Source organism: Labrus bergylta, chromosome 19, assembly GCF_963930695.1.
Source record: "Labrus bergylta chromosome 19, fLabBer1.1, whole genome shotgun sequence".
NCBI classification, from domain to species: domain Eukaryota; kingdom Metazoa; phylum Chordata; class Actinopteri; order Labriformes; family Labridae; genus Labrus; species Labrus bergylta.
This window is the reverse complement of record NC_089213.1, coordinates 19,301,593-19,312,088: the sequence shown is the minus strand read 5'-3', so window position 1 is coordinate 19,312,088 and position 10,496 is coordinate 19,301,593. Positions and strand designations below refer to the sequence as shown.

General features: G+C 39.3%; 1 protein-coding gene across 2 annotated transcripts; it reads right to left on the bottom strand.

The window, feature by feature from the left end:
* On the bottom strand, positions 1-9,335 carry atp6v1c1b (ATPase H+ transporting V1 subunit C1b). 2 transcript variants are annotated; one of them, XM_065948150.1, is made up of 14 exons: positions 9,172-9,335; positions 8,663-8,711; positions 7,545-7,725; positions 7,384-7,451; positions 6,422-6,507; positions 6,122-6,216; positions 5,403-5,494; positions 5,068-5,166; positions 3,932-4,000; positions 2,937-3,029; positions 2,480-2,573; positions 2,201-2,298; positions 1,964-2,087; positions 1-912 (listed from the first exon to the last, which is right to left on the bottom strand). In XM_065948150.1, exons 3-14 carry the CDS (start codon positions 7,674-7,676, stop codon positions 814-816), a joined length of 1,149 nt encoding a protein of 382 aa, XP_065804222.1. In that variant the 5' UTR covers positions 7,677-7,725; positions 8,663-8,711; positions 9,172-9,335; the 3' UTR covers positions 1-813. The 2 variants fall into 2 exon arrangements, with proteins under 2 accessions (XP_065804222.1, XP_020487331.1); XM_020631675.3 differs by lacking the exon at positions 8,663-8,711 and having other exon boundaries at positions 9,172-9,334.
* Positions 9,336-10,496: the final 1,161 nt, after the last annotated feature.

The following is a 10,496-nucleotide window of genomic DNA, read 5'->3' as shown; positions in this document are numbered from 1 at the left end:
TATATTTCACATAGAGTATTTATTTTTCACATTTATTATACATGTTTGTGGATAAATTTTCATGTATACTGACATTACAGTATTTGCACATAGACCCATCATTGTTTTCCTTAAACTGCTTGATGTACAGAATTTAAAGGAGCACATAAGCAAACATATTGCTTCTTTATACTGTAAAATGATTTTGCTGTGTGTGTGTGTGTCACTGGATTATAGCCAGAGTGGGATCAACATCTACTTGTAAACAGACGTTCCGTACAGAGCTAAAAACACAGCACATTCAAGAACCCAACAAACAAATAAACACATTCACTGATTTTAGAGGCTTTAAATAAATACTATATTTAACATACATTTTTTTTTCCCCATCCTCTCCCCGTATGGGACTGCTTTTGTTGCATGAGGTGACAGTAAAAAAACAACACTTAATCTGAAGCATGTCATTTGACGCGACAAGGGAATGTCAACCATTATTGGTGGGTGTAAACAGGGGAGAAATTCACTTTTACAGCATGGTAGAAACAAGAAGACACAACTATGACGAGGGCCCATATTAATCAAGTATATAAAAGGAGAAGTTCTGATCATAAATCGATCTGACCTTACTTATAATCACAAAACAGCACTCGAATTCCAAACAACTTGATTAACATGGACCCGGGAATGTACCAGCAAAAGAGCAGGAAAAGACAAAAAAATGGAAAATCAAGGTGGGAGTGGCAATAAATTAAAGCTTGGGGATGTGAAACTGTCACACCAGAGCACGACTCCACAGAGATGATGATGATGATGATGATGATGATGGCGATGTCTCTAAACTTTGAAGTCCAGCAGGTTGCAGTCGATCTTGTAGTAAACGTAAGGGTAGTACTCCTGCTGGCTCAGGTTCAGTCCGGGGATGTCCATAGAGGCCTGCAGGCACACAAAGACAAATGATCACATATATAGAACTGCTTTTATCTAACCTCATTGAAGGTACTTCATACCTTTGTGAAGCTAAAACGCTCATGGCTACTTTGGTGATGTCACATGAGAAAGAAGGGAGGAATTAGTGCACTGACTACACAATGGATTAAAAGGTGCCACATGCTGTCCCATGTTCATGTAGAAAAGGTTTGATGAACTAAATAATCTGGTCTGGGAGCTTGTTGTTTTTTTCTGACCCTAATGCACTGTGCAAAGTTTCACCAGCACAATGAATTAGCCACGCTTAACATTTCAGCTTTTATATACCTATGATATCTTTTTACAGACCATATGACATTCATCAAAATCTATGTGACTTTTTAAATGGTCACACTTTGTTTTAAAAGGTTGCATCAGTTATAAAGCTTAGAAACAACAGAGCAAATGCAAGAAATGTTAAAGCTTTACAGATTAAAGTGAGATTTAGTCCTTTCATCTTGAAGCATCAGTAAAATCACAGCCATGGTGCAAACAGAGTTTGCCATAATTCACTTCTAAAACAAAGGTTAATTCAGGGCCTTTTATGACTCTGTTTAGAGACAGGACAGAGGATAGAGTCAGAAATCAGGGAGAGAGAGAGAGAGAGAGAGTGGGGAACAACATGCAGGGAAAGAGCCACAGGTCGGATTTGAACCTGGGCCGCCCGCTTAGAGGACTACAGCCTCTGTACATGAGCGCATTGATCTGCCAGCTCATTTGTACACACTTACATTCATGCGGTGCTTTACATTGAGCATGTATGGTTAAATGTGTAGAGGATGTAATAAGAGGCTGATTCATGTTCACACATTCTCAGGTGAATCATAAAGGGGACATTACTTGCAGGTGTACCTACTCGTAGCTTTATGAATCCAATTTATTTTTGACATTGGCCATTTTCAGTTTTTTTTAGTAAGGATTCTAAACACCCTTTTACAAATGAGAGCCCAGGTTTTTATGAATGACAGAGCTGGACCCGATTTCCCCTGTGAAGAGCATGTGTGTCAAAGAGACTCACGTCAATGATGGCAGCGCTGCTGTCCAGGTGTTTGTACAGGTCGTACAGCACCTCCCTCAACTTCTTCATGTTCTTCTTGTTTGGCTGTAGCAGCATAGCCTGGAAGTTCACCGGCAGCCCATATCTGTGAAGCACAACCAAACTGTGAGGCCATCTTTTTAAACAGGGAGACAAGAAAGTTCTTACATTTGGAGGACCAATGGATGGAAATCCCTAAAATAAGATTCACCTACTCACCTCAATACTGACTCTACAAACACACGCAGCGCTTTTATGTGAATCCAGGCGATGAAGGCCTCGCTGAAATTCACTTTCAGCCATCGTACCAACGGCCCCTGGGTGGATAGAAACAGCATCGATTAACATGTGAACTTACAGTCCATCAAATGAGGATGAGGATGTCTATAAATGATCACTCATTTCAGAATTCCAGCCGAATACTAAGTTATCGTTAAGTGCTGTATGTTTTCCCTTCTTAGCCGGTTGTACTGTTTATGAAAAGAGGCGCAAACATACAAACTGTTTCTTCTTGTCAGTGGACAAACGTGTCATCTCCTCTTTGTCTGCCTTCATCTCCTCCTCGTTGTACTGGAAATCACGCACTGTAAACCTAGAGGAGGTCAGGACACACAGAGGAGAGTGTACCATCAGCTGGCAGCAAAAACACACAATGAGTCGTGCTAACCGCAGAGACTGTAGTGCACACTAAATTGCGTCCATTGTCAAACTGCTGCTTTTTTAGGGTTTTTTTAGAGCACATGACAGTTCCTGTGTCTACAAATAACCCACTTCAATCATGGGTGTAACATCTCCATGATCAATGTGTGGTTGGGATGAATAAACATCGCAATTACTAAACAAGCCATTGAAAGGCTAAACAGAGGCACAGCTCAAGAGGAACTCCTAAAATGACATCTCCAAACACTCAGACTTGAGAGGTTTTACACAATACAACTGAAATGGAATAATTTACTTGTTTTCTCTGGCCTTGTGTTTGAAGTCATCGATAGCCTTCCTGAAGAGAGTCACACTGAACAGGCCGCTGTCATGGTCCTCAAACAGCAGCCTGGGGGAGAGAGGTGACAGAAGTTTTCACGAGAGCATGATACACACTTTGTCATAACCCAAGATTCCATCCTATATGAGTGTATAAAGCAGACGCAATCAGTATCCCAAAAACCAGCTGCAACAAAAGTGTTGCTTACACATTTTTCAATCTATACCTCAAAATACAAATTAAACATTCAATGTTTTTTCACGGGAGTGCTTTTACTTTTGGTCCTGATAATGATGTCTTTGTAGTTTGACTCATTCAAATAAAAATATACGATCCTGCTCTACCAACTTGAGAGCAGACACAATATAATATGTCAAAGGAAAATGTTTCTCATTTCATGTCCCACCCCCATGATGATCAGGAGCCGAGTGCACCATCTGCGTGTGATAAAGAAGGGTCTCATTTCTTACATCCGACTTCTTGACACATGTACACATTTGTGTATTTGTGATACCTTTCCGGCTGCCCGTTCAACCAACTAGAACACAATTTATACAATAACATCAAAATGATCTACAACTATGGGAAAAAGCCTGCGTTACCAAAGCAGTCGATCTTTGCATGTCTTTGAATGCAGCACTTAATAATAATCATATTATTTTCCATTCATTCATAGTAAGTGCTCTGTATCTGTTCTGTACACAAAGTCCTGTCCGTCAGAAACCTTAAGTGTAACTCCTCCTGCTCATCAAACTGCGAACATATGAACGGCTTCAACATTAAATCAACCAATCAGTCTAATCAAAGTCAAGCAAGTGGATCGACTACACACTGAGGACAAAATGATGACAACAGGAACAGGAAACAAAGTCAAAATGTCCTGCTCTGAGAATTTCTAATTGTCTTCTTCCTGTGGCTGATCATTTATGAATTCTGCTTAAGTAATGAACTGAATCACGTGTTGTTCTTACTTAGTGGAGCGTGGCACGACCATCTCAGCCAGGGTTTCATACGTCTTCTGCCAGTCAGTGTAGCCTGTCCTGAAGAGGGTGAACAGGGAAAGATAACAGCAATATATTTAACACCTTCAACATGAAGTGTAAAGGCTTACACCAGTATTGTTATTCTTTCAAAATGTTAGTAGCTTAGATGTTTTAATATTCAAAATGTATTGAAGTATGAGGTTGAAGAGACCTCTGATACACTACATTACATTACAAAATTAAAACTAAGCTCAAATTATTTTCTTTGAATATAAGTGACATGATCATCTCTACCAAACCACACATGGATTACAGAATGTGTTTAAAATAGACTTTGTAAAAAGATGATCTACATGTCAGCTCTCCAAAAGGGAGGCCAAAACATATGGCGCTCCTCTTACTGACTAGCTGATAAGCTTCGCCTCCTGCATGTGAACAGATGGGACATGAGTCAAACTAGAAAATCTAAATACATTTTTCTCAAACATAGTTGTTGTCCTTCTAGTCGGTTCTTATTGTGCTGATTTATGTCAGTGTTCATTTTAATTCAAAGTGCAACACATAAGCAGAGTGGAGGAGGGGGAACAGAACAAACGAAGGACTCATTGAACTCTCAATAACCACGAGTGTTCATTTCAAACTGACACATGAATCTGTTCTCCTCCACTACACCGACCTGAGGGATTTCTCTATTTAATCAGAAACTTAAATGTGTGTTTTGCTTAGTAGGCGCGTTACCCGAGCTCGACCAGCCGATCTCTACTGCACAGACTCCGGCTCTCAATGACATCATGAGGCAATATGTCAGCGCCCGTCGCTATTTTGGCTTCACAGGAGGAGTCCAAGGCACATCATCCATCTTTATATACAGTCAATGGTTTAAACTCAACAACATTGCCTCCATAAATCTATATTAAAAACTACTCTGCTCTAAAAGGTGAGTGTTCTTCTTTTCTATGCTTGTTTGATTCCTTGTTAGCTATTTTCTTTATTATAATTTGTGCAATTATTTATTCTGTTTGACATGTATTCTCCACATCAAGGAAAAGAAGGATGTGCCTTCAATGACTCACTGAGATTTGGAGAATGGTTGAAAGGCTGAATACTCGGATGGATGGACTTACTTTGGGACAACCACCAGCATGGTAATCAGGTACTCTGAGTCCAGCACAAAGTCCTCTTTCTTCACTATGTCAGCCAGACTCCTGGTCAACAAGCTCCCTCTAAAGGACAACACACACAGTTCAGATTTCAGGGCATCCAACAACATAATAATCCAGATACACTGTAAATATTAAACAAGTTATTGTAAATATAGCATAGTGTTATACAGGAAAAGAACCAAGGCTAAAAGACAAGCTAACCATGTGTCCACAAACTTATGGGTGCTTCAGCCTTTGGCTTCATTCTCTACAGCTGATATCAAGACGATATCGATAAGATAAGATATCAAACTCACGCATTCTTCCTCTCCAGGTTCTGCAGGTTTCCCTTCAGGTTGTTGTACGCTGAAGCTCTGGCCTTCAGGTCATTGTCTATCTGAGTTGCTTGCTAGAAATAAAATGATAGAGAATAACAGGAGTGAGCTATATAGAAACTGTGTCTGTATATGTTTTCATTAGACTTGTTTCCACCCAGCGTTTTATTCTGAGCAGCATCTTTTTTTTAAATGGTTTTCAATGAGGAGAGAGCGTTCAGAGCAGAAAGCAGCCGCCTGGAGAAAAAGCGCAGCACCCAGCATCTTTTTTCCCGAAGTGCTACGCCTTTTCAGTGCAGCCGCTCCGAGCACTCAAGTTGAAAATCTTTTAACTTTTCAGATGGGCAAAGTTGACGTAACCGGCACGCTTGTTTAAATGTATGATTTTCCCCGTAGTTTTGCCGTCTCTGAATTTGTCAAGTACCAACATCCTCTTTGCTCCGTTTCTGATCGGCATATAAATTATGTAAAATAAAAAAAACATACAGTAAAAAGCAACGTAGCAGTGTCGGGTCATACAGCGGCCGTTGTCAACAGACTGTTGTCATAGAGACAAAGGTGCACAGCCAGCACTTTTCTGCCAGGAAAAAACACTAGGTGGACATGTGGCCTTAACTTAGTTCTCTCATCTGTATGTGGCCTTCTCCACAATATAGCTTAACTCCAGAAAAACTAAAGTGTAACAGAAAAAAGATGCCTACCTTGGAGATAATCTCAGAGATGTTTTTCAGCGACTGTTTGATTGGATACTTCGCCATGTCCCATTGAAATCTGGTGATATAGGTGACGAGGTCAACTGCAAAAAAAAGGAAGAAGATAAAAGTCATCAATATAAATCAATCCATGTCCAGAGGCTTTGAACCGCACTGTATAATGATTGTATATCAGAAGACATAGTAACCTCTTGTGTCTGTCTAAATATGACATCAGTCATCTTCCCTCTCAGCTGTTAACTACTAAAGAGAGTGAATGTCCAGTAATAGACCAGAAGATTGTGTTACCTCCATTAGCAAGCAGGTTTTCTTGGACTTTGTCTCGGCTGTCTTCCAGAACATCAGCCATGTACTGAGCCACCTTCTTCACCACACTGGACCATAACACAGGGTAAGGAGGAAAGTAAGAGAAAAACAGAAAGGGTACTAATCAACACAGGAACCTCATGTGAAACAGAATGTGATCATTTGCAAAACATTGAAACGCCATGTTTAACTGACAGAAGCAGAGAGACAACAAATCTAGTGTGGAAATATCATTGTTATAACCCTTTTGAATTTGATGCCAGAAAAATGTTTTGTGTTGTGGGAAGACACGTTTCTGTAAATTTGAAAGTGAATGTTTTCCCATTCTTGTGACATCACAAAGGGCAGTAACCCTTCCCCCAGGTGGGTGACATTCCTACAGCTAGGTGTTTGTTCTGCTACCTGAGTCTGCCTTTTCACCATGAACAATTGGGCATGGTGGGAGAACGCTGGAGCTACCCAAGCCCTTCCAGAGGAGCGTGGTCAAACAAAGCTCATTTGCATTTAAAGCTACAGACGCAGAAACAGCCTGTTCTGAGCAGAGCTGAAATAGAGGGGTTTATAGGGATGCTAACATACAGGATCAGAGTGGATTTTGAGAAAGAAACTTCACAGACATGTTTTGGGGAGCTCTGAGACTCATTTAAACTGGTTGAAAAGGAATATAATATGTGACCTTTAAAGTGCTGCATTATATACCAGCACACTATGGAGGTGAACCCCTCCCCATCTGTACTTCAGAAAGACTCAGCCTCTCTGAGATGCTGTTTTCACACCTAATCATGTTACTGACATGTTGACAGTTAAATGTGAGATGTTCCATCAGGTGTTTATTTAAGGATTTCACATGTTTTTCCAGTCTTTTGTTTCCACCGGCCCATTTGAAAAAACAAGACATTTTGTCTCCATCAAATTAAAATTGGGGATAGAATTGTAAAGTTTACCTTTCCACAAAAGTGTCTAGTTTAGCCAGTTCATCCGACAGACCAACTAAGACATCTAGAGTTCCGACCTGTCAGAGACAAAACACATGAAAACATTCACTTTTGCACTGTGGTTGGATGGACTCTCGTTGTAAGACATAAAGAGGACTGTAGTGTGTGACCTTGAGATCGGGGATGTTGAACTTGTTGTTTACAGAGATGTTGTTGGTGCGTGTTGTTGCCACCATCAGCTTGTCCCAAGTCTGCTGGCATGTCTTCTCCCCGGGAGCTGAGATCAACCAGAATTCTGTCATGGCTGCTGGTAAGAGGTTTGTTCACCGGCCCTTTAGAGTGAGTAGGTCGCTGTAAGAGAAAGGGAAGTCAGAGAGCTCTACTGGGACACTGGCACGTGAAAAATAAATTCTCCTGAGAATTATATATTTTTTTAGAATTTCAACACTCAAAAAATGACATGATCATTGCTACTGTTGTATTTAGGTTTGTGACATGGTACCTACTCCCTGTTGTGTGCTAAGCCATATGGGAATCCTTCATGATCATTTTGACATGATTTGGCATCAGTATCATGACAGACTTTGATTTGCCAAACTTTCAATTTGTCACAGTGGTATATAAAACTGTGACTTTTGTCAGATAAGTGGACCAATAAACCATTTCTCTCCTGGTTTTCAAAAACTAGAACTACAACAGAAAAAAAAACACGATAAAATGATCTGTGACTCCTACTTTATGTTACACTTGTACACTCTGTAAAAAAAATGAGGGGAATCTGATTTTTATAAAGCAGCCATCTGAAGGTCTAACTTAAGGGGCTGCTGTAATTAAACGTATCATCTATTCCATTTCATACTCCTAGTGCATATACAGTATAGTCCTTGAAATGAGCTCCTCCAGAAACTGCTACACTACTTTAAAAATAATTTCATGTGAATGCATCAGAAAAAAACCTGTAATAACAACAACAACAACATGATACTATTAAAGCTACATCAAGTTCAAGTTATCTTTATTAGTCAAATGCACAACATAAGAGGCAAAGCAGTCACAGCTGGCAATGACATTTTTGTGTTCCAAGCTCTCCTTAACAATGCAAAAATAAAAAATAGTATAGAAGATAAGAGTAAAAAGAATAACAACGTACAGTGCAATTAAGAACCAGAAGTTTAAATAAAACTAGAATATATGTACAGTATATAAATATATATAACAATAAAGTAAAGATATAAGTATAAGTATGTTCACTTCTGTTATTTTGTAAATAATAATGTGTGATCTTTACCTGATAAAAAAGGAATCAATGACTTTTTCAGAGGTAATGTTTACCTTTTCTGTAATTAAAGGAACATGGATTAACATTGGGAGGTGTGAATATACATGGTGAGTCAGAATCATATTGTACAGCCACTTGTTCCTCTTTTTACTTCTTATTGGTGAACTTCCTCACATTCTCCCCTTTAAGACTATGGAAACTGGTTGATTACATCAGTAAGACACAGACAGGTCTCCGTGTCTGCTGATTGTCTGTCATATGATCACTTTCTGGGCTGTAAAGGACATGCTAAATTCTTACACGGTCGCTTAATTAACACCAAGCACATCACACGACTAAGAAATGTTTAACTCTAGCATTGCTTAGGTTGTAACTCTCACAATAAACAACAGTAATAGACAGCGAAATGAAGCTGTCACAAATTCAGTGTTAACGTTAGCTTGATGCTGACATTAGCTTGTTTGCAACGCAGCCTGTCGCCGTCACGATGTCATTAATCGCAGTACTTTGGTACTTACCGTTGTTTTAAAGGCCTCAGTGTTCGGTCCACACGGTGTATATCAGTAAATAAATCGCAGCTCCCCGCACATAGCGCAGATAAAAGCGGGTTTTTGACTCAACGGTTCCTTCTACAGTGCTTCTCACTCACAGTCAGCTGATCGAGGTAGTGGATCTGCGCCTGCGCAAAGACTACTGCGCACTAAGCTGCATTTACGTGACCGAAAGGTTCTCGTTAGGTTCAGTGTCTACAAGCAAGGTTATTGAACAAGTATGGTCGGAAACAGAGAAACTGTAAGCGGCTGAATTGAGGTTAAAACGGGGATTTAATGGCTGAAAATAACATAAGAGTTGAAGAAAACATACGCGGTAGACCCCAGTAAGCATGCAGCCAGAGTTAGCCAACAGATGTATCAAGAATGTAGCCTAATTGTAGACTAGAGGGAGTGAGGAAATGTGCTATTATTACGAAACCCTAAGTGTTTTACAGTGTGTTATCTTAATGATTTTTATCAACGTTGTGGAACTTATTTAGGCTACTTATTGCAGATGCATAAAATTTGTTAAAAATGGTTAATCCTTAATTTCCGATTGTACTTAAATGCAACAAGGATGTTTGTCTTTTCAGCCCAGTGGCGTGGATGCGCCTCAATAGTGGCCTCTTCTGGAAAGATGGAACTACTACATTACTGACAGTGACCGCTTTAGTGTGACAGTGAATCCATGTTTATGAACCAACAATTTAATTAGAGGAGACTTATTTAAATGTTTAAGCTTTTCATTTCCCTGACATGACATTTCATTTTTAATCACACATGCAAGCACACATGTTGTCTTTTGTCTTTCAGCACTCAAAACCATGGCAAAAGCCTTTAAAAAAACACATACAATCAGGAGAAGTGGGGTTACCTATGCTACAACATGTTCAAATATCATCAAAATTAGATTAAGAACTACTGATATGATATGGATATAGAGTATTTGCACTGGATATGTTTGTTGATGCCAGTCTCATTTTTAAGAGTTTAAGAATATGGTAATAAATATAGTACCATAGTATTTGTAATATAAAAGTAAGAATACCCTACGTACAAATAACAGATTCATTAATGGTTGTATTTCCATTGATTGTGATTTAGCGGTCCTGGTATTGTCATTGCTTACTTGGACACTTGAATAGAAAGGAAAAGTTGATACATTCTTAGAAAGTCCAAGTGTGTTGTCAGCAATAAATATTCTAAAAAACACATGCAGGACGTTTCATACTGGACATGTTTGTACTCCCTGGATGACACACTGAGTTCTAATGTATACAAAAACATATGGTCTGTTTCTTTACAGATTT

Bases quoted from the DNA above. Each gene is read 5' to 3' on its own strand.
- atp6v1c1b (XM_065948150.1), bottom strand. From the start codon at position 7,676: ATGACAGAATTCTGGTTGATCTCAGCTCCCGGGGAGAAGACATGCCAG. The intron at 4,001-5,067 runs GTAAGTCCATCC...CACCCTCTTCAG, and splicing joins ATGCTGGTGGTTGTCCCAAA to GACAGGCTACACTGACTGGC. The intron at 3,030-3,931 runs GTAAGAACAACA...TCTCTCCCCCAG, and splicing joins GTCGTGCCACGCTCCACTAA to GCTGCTGTTTGAGGACCATG.